This window comes from Varanus komodoensis, unplaced genomic scaffold (genome assembly GCF_004798865.1).
Source record: "Varanus komodoensis strain SLA01 unplaced genomic scaffold, ASM479886v1 scaffold1, whole genome shotgun sequence".
Lineage (NCBI taxonomy): Eukaryota > Metazoa > Chordata > Lepidosauria > Squamata > Varanidae > Varanus > Varanus komodoensis.
In genome coordinates, this window is record NW_025335268.1 from 39,474,013 (window position 1) to 39,486,116 (window position 12,104).

At 38.0% G+C, this 12,104-nt stretch overlaps 1 protein-coding gene across 1 annotated transcript in view; it reads right to left on the minus strand.

The window, feature by feature from the left end:
- Positions 1-475: 475 nt before the first annotated feature.
- The window catches only part of UST (uronyl 2-sulfotransferase), a 125,858-nt gene continuing 114,229 nt past the window's right edge, over positions 476-12,104 (minus strand). Inside the window, exon 8 of the mRNA XM_044423021.1 lies at positions 476-2,537. Coding sequence (XP_044278956.1) covers positions 2,251-2,537 — 287 coding nt within the window. The 3' untranslated portion in view covers positions 476-2,250. The remainder of the gene's footprint in view (positions 2,538-12,104) is intronic.

Below are 12,104 nucleotides of genomic sequence, written 5' to 3' on the forward strand. Positions count from 1 at the left end.
TTCTAAATGGAAATATTAACGGACTAAAATAAAATGGTGATATGGATGTTTTTATACATTAACATCAAAGAAGTCAGTGAATAAGTTAAGGAATTTAATTCAAACAATGGTTGCTTTAATTTACAACTAACCTAATGTACATATATGCTCTGCTATTTTCAAATAAGCCAAGAAACCACCTTTTCTCTCTCACAGAGATTTACAAACAAGTATGGCACTTCCTGGAAGGTTGTCATGGGCTGAAGGTTTATAACAGTGATCTTCATTCTTAAAAAAAGAAAAACGCACATGCACACAAAATAACCACCATCAGACCAAAATAAAATCATTTAAATGAATTCCTTTCCTGAGTAACTAAGAATTTGGAATGTGCTGAAAAGTCACAATAAATAAATCAAAAGATTAACAAACTTAAAATGTGCTTCTAGATTGTTTAAAGTAAATTATAAAATATATTTCATGACAAATAAATGGTGTGTTTTTAGTATTCTTAAAAGCTTATGTGCCAAATAAATTTATGAAGTACCTTTCTGGGAGTAGAGGCCAAGTTGCTTGTAAAAAAAATATATATATACACACAACATTAAAACTTAGCAAGTAAATCACCTGACAGCTGTTGTTTTTAACATTGCAAAGCATTCATGGCAAGGAATAATATTAAACTGCATGATAAAAAATATTTAAGCAGCAGTGAAATTGCACAGAAGGTGAACATATTAATTGATCCAGGACTCTTGCAACATAGATAAAAAATGAAACCTTAAAAAAGAAAGGAAAAAAATAAAAGAAAGAAACCTGAAGTGTGATAATTAATTTGCTTTCCAAAATAAGACAATTCCACAGTGTGTAAACTAATCATTACTCTTTAAATGTAATTTCATAGAAACCACTTAAAATATACTATGCAGCATCTTGGTTAATTATTATTATTAATAACTGTATTTACTGCTCCCAGTATGCTCCTTTAGAGTAGTGCATTGGAACCACAAATATGGATGTAACTAGTGACAAGAAAAATGTTGAATTGTATGTGTGTTCAAATCCTGCTAGAAGCAGAATAGTAAAACAAAATACAATAGCTAATGGTTTACAATATTAGTAGGGAAAGGAAATTGCCAAAGGTGTGTTGACAGAGAAAACACCTAAACAAAAAGCAGTACCAGTGATAAAATAAACCTGTTTCATCCATGCTCCCAAGTGTAATAATTTAATACAACATACATGTTGACTGTACTAGCCAGAACACATGATGTATGAGGAAGACACTCCTTATTCCTTGTTCCTGAGAATTAAGTAAAAGAGTACTCCCTCTTGGCTAGATAAAGTTTAGACATCTGCCACTGTGAAAAAGAAAAGGTTGATGGTCTGAACATACTGTAATAAAACTTTTTGTTGCATTTTAATTAACTCAGCCCAAAATATATCCCACTTTGTGATTTAGTAGTTGATTTTTACTAGTCTTGAATATGTTCAGCACAATCTTCTGAAGAATCTTCTGGAAAAGCACCCCTCAATTTAGAACCAGTCCATCACAGAAACAGCATTATAGCATTACAAAAATATCCTCCCAACTACAGAATCACTTTTTTCCCCAAAATGGCTTTCTCCTTCAGGTGTTTGTCTAATAAAAGATTACACAGCTTTCATCAATTTCAAATACCACTGTATTGTGATGCATCCAGATATTTAACTTCATCATTAATTCACTTCTTTCTTACTTGCATTTCTAGTAACACGCTCATTACAAAGAGTTTATACAGGAGAAGTGTAGCCCAATTATCCTTAGGCTAATGCTAAGGTGACAATGGCACATAATTTCCTATTCAGCTGATGAAACAAATTCTTATAATCTGCTACTAACTCCACGCGCTCAAATGAAGAGATTCACCACAGATACTAACATAAGGGAGCAAGTTTTGTGAATACTGAGACTATCTATGATGACATCTACATTACTCTACAAGTTGGTACTACACACAGCAATTACTATAGTAACTGTTATTTGTAGTGAAGTAAGAGATGGAACATTTAGAAGTATGTTCTAGCTACCATGATCCTACAGAGTCAAGGAAACAAAAATAACTTTAAACAAAGAAACCTTCCAAAAGTGATCACATTCAATCCATTCAAGCAGGGGGAAAATAACTTTTTTAAATGTTGCTGTGCACTGACTCACTTCTATAAGGAATTTTCTTAACAGTTTCTGAAAAACTTGGGAGCATCAGTCAGAAAAGAAGGTGATGGCTTGCATCACCTTTTATAGATATCTTCCAGCCACTTTTCATCATCTTGTTCCTCATCTTCTGTTACTGGCTCTTCAGTCTCCTGAGGAGAAGGAATGACAAATTCTGGCCTAGGTGAAGAGTTACTGTTTGAAGATCGTAGTCCAAACTTGCGCTTTAGTAGGTGAAACTGCTCTTTGACATAGTAGTAAAATTCATATTCATATTTCATGCGCTGGTAGAGAATCTGTAGGGATTCTGGAGAAGGGACGGTCTTTTTCACGGTCACAGTTAGATTGCCGAGTTTCCTATGCTCTGTAAGAGATTTCCATAAAGATGAACTTAGTTGACACCAACAAACCAAACATGCTGAAAACTGACTGACTTTATATTCATTAAACTATTGAACTGCCAATACCTCTTGCCACTCTCCAACTGCCTCCTCCAACGTGACTTATCAACACAAACAACTATTTCTTTTACAGATTGTAAAGGCTTCAAAAGCTGGAACTGTGGCTTTGTAATTTGACTGTATTGTAATTTGATAATTAAAAGGTGAAATATGATTTCAAGCTGATACTTGGCTGTGAGTGTGAGAGGGTGCCTGAAATGTTTTAGGGATTATTATTATTATTATTATTATTATTATTATTATTATTATTAAGGAATCTTGAATAGATGCTCCAAGAATTCCAGTAATGGAGGAGTAATTCCTAAAAGTTAGTGTTGGAAACTGAGGTTCCCCCTTCGAGCATTCAAAAGGCAGACCATTTTCCTTGCAAAGTGTTCTTTATTGACCCAAAAGCACGAATCATCCAGAATGAATCTCTGAGCATGCACAGAGTAGTTTGTTGAAATCTATTATCCACCTCCTAAATTTCTCCCTATGAACATGCCTGGGCCCCATCCCTTCATGAGGTGTCTTCTGAAAGTGAGTGTGTCTCCTCTCCATGCATTGTTCCTGTAATTGGGCCATCCTCCTCTGTTGATGCTGCATCATGGGATCAAGAGGTGGGGCAGCCTAGCCTTTGACTGAGAAAATTCCATGTTCAGGGTCCCCTCCCACCTGCTGTGTATCTTGAATACGTCAGGGATCCCTGAGGGATCTGGACTTGGGATAAGTGCCCCCACGTGTTTCATTTCCATGTCTTAGCATAGTCTATCTGCTCTAGCTCCCTCCCATTCTATTTCACATTCAATTTGGATTTTGAAGTACAGCTAGCAATCCTTGAGAATGAACACCCAAAGCCACCATCTTTCTCACTACCAATAGTTAAATGAAGAGAGCTCACATATCATGTTATGCTCATTCCTCTAGTTCTAGTGAAGCTCTTCATCTGTCCTTTCATGTGAATGGAGATTACAAGGATTAAAAGGTAAGCAGGTCTTAATAAGTTGAATCTAGATTTAATTACAACAGTCCTGCTTACTTCAGCAGAAAATAAATGTAGCTAACTTAACCTGGTTGCAAATTCAAGCTTTCAACCTGCTTGGTACCATGGGAAAGAGAAGACAGAAGGGAAGAAGTGCTGGCCTGGCCTTTCTAAGATTCCTTCGGAAAACTCTTGTATAAACATGCAATATTTTCCTTCAAAGCCCACACATTTTAGAAAATATTCCCATGAAAAACCAACTGCAATCTTTTCCAGTGCAGCAAACTGGAGAAACCTGGAATGTACATCAGGGTTCTTGCGCATAAAAGTCTTCTGCACAGATTCTATTCCCACATCAAAGTGTTTTGTATGCCAAAATAGAGAACTATGAATGAATTTCCTAATGAAGCTTCCTGTAGCTGTGAAAATGGAGGGGAAACGTACTGCGGCAGCAGCATTCTCCATGCTATTGCCCCAATTTAAATAAGCCTTAAAGCTTGCTATTAGCCATAGTAAAACATGTACAATATGGGTCCATTTTCAAGCTACATTTATGTCTTTAGCCCTATTGTGGTTGATTAAGAAGCTGCTGGCATAGCTTTAATATTTTGTCCTAATGATGGTCCCAATCAAACTAGGAGTTCTTGTGTCTGCATTTCACAATGGAAGGAGAGCTATCTTTAACATCATGGCATTTTTCTTCCTATTGTGATTAATAGGCATGGTGTATGATTTTGATGGGCAAAGTGGTAAAAAGCCCTCTTCATCCCATGAAGTTTAGGTCTCTTGCATCAATTATACTTATTTCTAAAAATCAACAAAATGAAGACCTTGCATCGAAGACATCCAAGGAATGAATTCTCAAGAGACTTTTCCTGAGGTCTTCCTATGGAAAATTCTATACCATTTTAATACATAAAATTATTAAAATTTTAGGCTACCTTCTGAACTTTTTTTTTCAACCTACCTCTCAATATTTTAATCATTTCTAAAATGTCTGTCCCATCAATGAAGACTTAGGGAGCTAAATAATATATTTCTACCTGCAATCGTCAGATAGATGTGTATTAGTTCTTTGTGAAAGAGCAAAACAACCTCTTGCCCACTAGTCCCTCTGGACTGTAGGCAATATTAACTTGCCATAATAGATCTACCTTGTAACTAACCTCCATCTTCTCATTTTGTTTATATTACTTTATACTCTCTTTAAATGACTCTTTTAATAAAAATCTGAACTCACTCACAAATTTGTTCCTTGAAGTTACCCACCCCAGCTCCTCATCTATCAAATGAACATAATGGAAAAATTATGCATGGTTGGCTCCATGCCAGACTAAACACTCTAAAAATGCTGTGTAAACCCAGCTGTTCCACGAGAAGACGGGGAACCCACACTTTATGACCTTCTAGACAGTGAGCCATATGGAGGGCAACAAACTGTGCTATTTACTTTTCAGACTTTATTTTGTTTAACACTGTTTTCTTTGGCTTTAATACCACTTCAGAAAAGTACACTGTAGTACCATGATCAGGAGATGCTTAAAATCAACTGAAGCACAGGTTGTATGTTTAAAATTCACTCCACATGAGAATGGAAAAAATAAAGCAAAATGGTGACAAATACTTGTCATTCAATGTTGAACACAAACCTTCCTTTTATATCTGTTACAGTAGTGGAAAATTAGAGGTAACAGTATGCTTTTCCAAAACAGGGTTAACTTTAATAAGACAGCCACAAAACTTTCTTTAGTATTGGCCTCAGAAAGCCCTTTCACACAATCTTAAACCAATTGTGCCTATGTATTTTCTAAAATAACAAAGTAATATCTTGACCTGGTTTGCATGACATGACAGCCCACAATAAATCAAGCTATGGTGGCTGATTATTATGGATTGTTGTGTTGTGTGAATCCAGCACGATGGCCTAAGCAAAGATTATTAACCTCAAACAGCCCATGCTGAGAACTCATGGCTAACTTAGGGCTTGCTTAATCCACAGGCAGCTGTGTTGTGTGAACCTAGGACTTTGGATTTTCCATGGCTTGTTTCCCAAAGACTAAAATCATTTGGTAAAAATGGCAAAACTGGACTGTTCCTTTTGCCTAATGATCTTGCTAGCTGTTTCTCAAATATCAAAGTCTGTTTACCAGCAACTGCAAAAGGGTTTGTCCCAGCTCTCTGCTTCTTCCTGCAGTTCAGTGCTCCTTTGTCCATTATATTGGCAGAATGTTTTTTGCATGTGGCCATGTTATTCCGTCTCCACTAAGTGACCTTGGAAGAGGTAGGTATCCTTCCAAGTTTAGTTGTGTCTTGATCCAAACTGTCCCCAGACAATCCCACTTTCTTACGCATGTTGCACCTGTCCTCAATGTCCCATGCTCAGAGAAGACTTGTGCTGCCATCTCCTCTCAGTAAACAGTGCAGAATTAGTAATCTTGAGACAAGCCTGTTCATTCTCTTGACTGTGTGAACTAATGGTCTGACAGCTGCCTCAATAGCCATTTTCATTTCACTTAGTAGCTACTTTTATATTATGTCTTGCAAATTGGATCTAGCCAAGAACCACAGTGGCTTGGAAAACTCTGCATTCACACGTCCCACATGGAGGAAGATGACTACTCTGACTCAATATTCTCAGTCGTGGTTGAGCCCTTCTCAGAAGGTGGTAAACCCTTCAGTGAATGCAGACATCTTCTCATGTGTAATCTTTCCAACAGGACCAAACCCAAAAATTATCCACCAGGTTGTGGACTGATGCTAAACATATTAGGCGCATTCATTAACTTTGGAATCAGTCCTGAGGCATGGGAGGCTCTACAAAAGGTCCCACAGATTTATCAGAGGATGACTCTGCAAACATTTACATGTATTCCTATGCAGAGCAAGGAGAAGCTCTACACACAGAAGTTGTTTAAGGAAATAATCACTCAGATCAAGTGTTTAAGTGTTGAGCTATCCACAGTGCCATTTTATGGTAAGTTGGTGACAATTCTGCTGGACAGGATAGATGATAGACATGGCACTTGGTTATACTGCTGGCAGTGGGAACTCTTTGTCAGAACCATCAAGGATTCCTCTACAGCAACCTTCAAGGAAAGTGTATGCTTTACACAAAGAGAAGGTGTGATCCCTCTGTGGTGCATCCACCCATCACAAGTACACCTAGGCAACACCTGCAACAGCTGGATGCTGCACCTGCTCTCCCTCCACCCCGATCCATATGGAATCTACCTCAGAATGGCCTCTAATAATTTTGGTTAAAGGTGCTCAAAAAGAGGCAGAGTGTGGGTTGACCACTTAGGAAATCCATAGGTATTGGCCCAACAAGCTACCACTTCTGTTTTGGAGACCAACTGCTCCAAGTAATCCTTCAGTTTAAGCAGCCTAAGTGGGTTTCAAATGGTGTCGAGAAATGCAGCTGCTATTACTCACAGGGCTTCAACACCTCCATCCCAAGCATTCTTTAAACATCCTTCATTCTCTCAGGTGGTTAATATGTAAATCTGGTTGTATAGCTAGCACTGACCATGGTTTATCCTTCACTGATTTATATACTGTTTTTTGTATAAATTTATGCAAAGCAGCTCACCAAGTATTAACTAAATATTAGTATACTGGAACACAGTATACAACTATAAATAACAGCAAGAAATCAAACTAATGCTTTGGCAATGAAAGGGTCACCATGACAGATCACTCCAAACCACGCTAAATGACCATCAATCACACATACAGCATATATATTCCAAATAAAATCTTTTATAAATAAACAGATCTTAAAATATGAAGTGTTTCAGAATAAAAAGCCAGCTGAAAATGGTACATTTGATTTATATCTGCCTTACAGCAAAAATGGTACTCAAGGTGGCTTATAAGCACAACTAAAATGATTAAAACAATGAAACAATGCATTAAAATATAATAAAAACAATTAAAAATAACTTAGAAACAGCTAATTATTACAAACATGGATGGTAAATTTGGTGATATATTAAGACAAAGTTATTAGTTATTTAGATAGTATCATTATTAACCCATATGATATGTTTTGCTGCTTTTACTTAATAAATTGGCCATTAAGACCAGCCTAACTCCAAAAGCCTAATTTTACATAGCAGCATAAAGGCAAGATTTAGACATCAAAATTAGACCTTCTACTCTCTAAAAATAGAGTTTTGAGGTGGCATATTTCTATGAATCCTAGTATGCAAAATGATTTAGTAGAAACAGAGTCCTGAAAGACACTATCAGCATTTCTTTGTACTGCATTGCAGTTTCGCAAATGGGGAAAAAGCCTCTCAAAAGAATCTTGTCATAGGGGTTAATTTCCAACTCAAATATTATGGAATTCCCAAACTTCTTTATAAAGGGTTGCTGTTATTAAATCTGAAGTGGAAGACTGTGTGGGCAGGGTGTGTGTTTGTGTGTGTGTTCCTCCAATCTGTTCTTTTGTTCAGGATATTGTGGCAATGGAGTATAACTACAGGGAATACCAATTTAATAATAGTGCTCTGTTTTTGTTTTTAATACCAGGTTTTATTAGTGTTCATTGCTGATAGTTAAAAGTGATAAAGGACAACCTCCCATTTCCCCTTCTACTCAAATGTAAACATTTGACAACATTTAGTACATAAAACATCTGAGGATGGTCAAACACTTTGGAACATCTGGCATTAAAAAATGAAAAGATGGGGGAAAGAATATCAAAATAAGAAACAAAACACAATCTCTTTAAAGGATATCACTTTTGACATGGAACCTGACTGTTCTGGCCAGCAGCCAGAGCATTAGAATCAAGGCTTTCCTCAACCCAAACATAAGGGAAAACAGTACCCACTGTTAAATCCTAAGGCTTGCTTCAGAAAATTTCAACATGTAAACAAAATGAAGAGAGAAGGAAGAGAGAACCCACTGTTTCAAAATATCCCAGTGAAACTAATGAGTTTTTTTCCCATGCTTCCTGTACCCCTTGGAAAGGGAATTCCTGGCTGTAAACATCTCCTGAGGTATTTTTACCAGAATTATAAGTTTTTACATCTTCACAAAGCTCTAAGGTATGCCTCAATTTGGGAGTACAGTCGTAAATCCACTACTCAAAGCAGGGGTGGCAGGTGCAAACTGCAAGGTGTGGGAGAAAAAAACTGCTGGGGAGGGATGCACTTTTGGTACCAAGGGAGCATTAAAGGTTAAAAATGGGTTTGCAAACACACTGAGCTTTGCCTGTTTAGTGTTCTTTAGCAGTATGGAGCGGTTTACTGCTAATTCCAGGGACAAACCATCATCCCCCCCCCCTGGTTATTTCAGCACCTACAGACTTGGTCAATGCAACCTCTCTGTGTGTGTGCATGTTGGGTGGCTTCCAGGAACAGATAATAGTCTGTGCACTCCCACACTTGTCCACCCCGATTTATAGGCTTCATTATTGTGAACCTTTACATTCCCACCACATTCACCCACAAGCAGGTCATTTTGACATATAAGGTGCACAAAGATAAACAGTTATCTAGAGTCCCACGGGGGAAACGGTTTTTGCTTCTCTGGTCTTCCGTTCAGAATGGTTTCCTCCAACAGCTACAGTCAAGCTGATTGATAGCCATCAGGACTTCCTTACCTGCATTTATGTAGAAAATGTAGCTAATCCCTAAGATTCCAATGACTGAAGATTTATTACTGTGGGGAGCAGGAATTGATCCCACACATTGGACCCACACCTAGATTCCACTAGGTTGCATTCCATACAAAACACTATCCTCTGGAATATATATTCCCATGCCAAACTTTTATAACTGAAAAAGAAAGGAAGTTACTATCCTGAGAATTTCCTTATCTATGTCAAGTGTTACTTCTTTAGAGAAATAGGATGCAAGACAAACATTTTCTTCTGCAAAGATATTTACCTCATGATGGCAAAGTTCCTTTATATAGGCAGTAGATAATAATGTTTTACAGAACAGTTTCCTCTTCAGTGCTTTCCTAAGTTAATAAGCACCAAGACACTATTGTCTGCCATGTATACAATTCCATCAATCAATATACACACACGCACACACCCTAATATATATGGTACTTTTCAGAGCAAGAAACAAGATTCTTCATTTCTGTTCTGAAGGGCTTCTAAAATTTTATACAGAAAGAGCAGTAGAAGGAAAGGAGGGAAAAAGAGAGATAGGAACAACAGGAAGAAAATGCATTCAATTGTACATTCTTATATTTAATTTCAATAGAGATCTGCAGCAGAGGCTCTGCTCCGGGAACCCTCCTTGAAGGAAATCAGGGGACAGAATACCCGGAGGAGGGCTTTCTCTGCGATGGCATCCTGGCTATGGAATGCGCTCCTTAGAGAAGTCCACGTGGCACCGTCATTATATGCTTTTTGGTGCCAGGTAAAGACCTTTTTTATTTACCCAACATTTTAATATTTAATAGATTTTAACTGTTTTTATTTCAGTTGTAGGTTATTTAGTTTTATTATTGTTGGGGTATTTATGATATGATAATGATATTTATATTTTACTTATGTATTTATTGATTTTGTTGTGAGCCGTCCAGAGACTCAGTGTGATTAGACAGCTAAGAAATATCTCAAATAAATATATAATAGAGGATAAGCTTGAGGGGGATCAAGCTAAGGCTTTATGGAAAGGGGCAGGTTATTGGGAGAAAGAAAGAGTTCCAAGCGTAAGAAACACTCAAGCAGAATGAGTGGGATTATTTAATAGAGTGGAAGATCTTAGGATTATGGAGTATACTATAGAGCAACTGGAATAATTAAGGATGGAGAGGACTCTACCGGAATAGAGAGAGATGAGGAGAAAGCCAGGACATGGAACATTCTGAAGGTAAATAACAGTGATTCTTGCAAGTTATGGAGGGTGATAGGAAATTAGTGCAGAAATTTAAAGCAGCCTTTTTTATAGAATGATAACAGAAGCAAATTATTTCAGTGCAATTCTGTAAAAATATGAGAGGACAATATTCCTATGTCAGTGGAACTTCATATGCATAGCAGCTTTTATTTTGAGCTCCATAGTTGCTATCCATGGTGTTGAACCTTGCTTTGTGGGTTAAGTTCAATGTCATGACAAACTGAACATGAGGGAGAAAAGACCAAATCAAGATAAAAGCCAAGATACCATGTCTGTTCAACAGTTTGGATAATGATAGTAACGTCAGGAGATAAAAAACGTATACGCAGAACAGCATTTCCCAGACTAATTTTGCAAACAAACACTTTTGGACTTGAAATATATTGATTGAACCCATAAATAGTCATTTTTTGTGGGTGGGGATGTGAGGGATATGGAATACAGGGAGGACCAGGATACAGGGAGGTCAGCAAAATTCTGGCAAAAAATAGGTAAGAGGAAATGAAGTGTATCTTCATACCACTGAAATTTTCATACCGTTGAATACTGAAAAGTGCATATGAATTTTTATTTGTGTTAAAAAGTTAGTTTGGGAAGATACATTTTCCAAAGAACAAATAATAAAGACGGAAGAATGAAGGAAAATTATCTGAATGAACTGCCTCAATTAATACAGTTAATTCACAAAACCTAGAGATCCACTGTAGTCTTAAAAGTACTCTGGCTTCAGTTCCCTGTACCCTTTCCTCTTCATTCACAGCATTGCTTAGGCCAGGAGTCCTCAAATCTTTCCACCAGGGGGACAGTTGAAAGCTGCTGGTACTGGGTGTGGGCCGGAAAGGTAGTGCCGACAGTGTGCGCAGGCCAGCGCAGAGGCAGCGCATGTGGGCACACGCACTGAGGTGGGGGCAGGGCACGCAATGAAGCTAGGCGAGGTGAGGTGAGGCGAGGCAAGGCATGAGCAGGCATGCGTGGGGAGGGGAGGGGAGGTGGGCGCACGAGGCCGTGGCTTGCTCGCTTGGAAATCGTTTTCTCTGAGCGAGCAAACCACTCGTTTTCTCTGAGCGAGCAAACCACGCGTGGGGTGAAGTGGGCGGCGGTGCACATGCATATGGGTGCACGCGTGGTTGGTCCAAATGGGCATGGCGGGCCTGATCTGGTCTTCGGGCCTTAGTTTGAGGACCCATGGCTTAGGCAACACTGAAAATCTTAGAAGTCTTATAAGTCTCACATCTTGAAGGTCATATAATAGGAAACAAGATATACTGTCCAAATGGAAGGACTTTTGATTGTTGGTCATAATATGTCTCAGGTTAAATTGCTTAACATGGATGTAGTATGTCCACTATGTTGCTCATGAGGTGAGACAGAAGATTAGCAACATTCATGGGGCATCTTGTCAAGCCTGTCTGGAGAAAAGAAGAACCTGCAAACTACTGATTGTATAATGTTGATAAAAGACAGCAGCTAATGAGAGTTATTGCAAAGACAGCTACTGCACCAATAACGTACATTCATTCAGTGAATAAACATGTGCAGATAATGATGATTCAAGTGGAATTTAAGTAAAATATTCTTCCAAGAGTGGATTTCAAGCTGCTTTAAATTATCTCAGGAGCAAATTGGTTTAGACTTGATTGCCA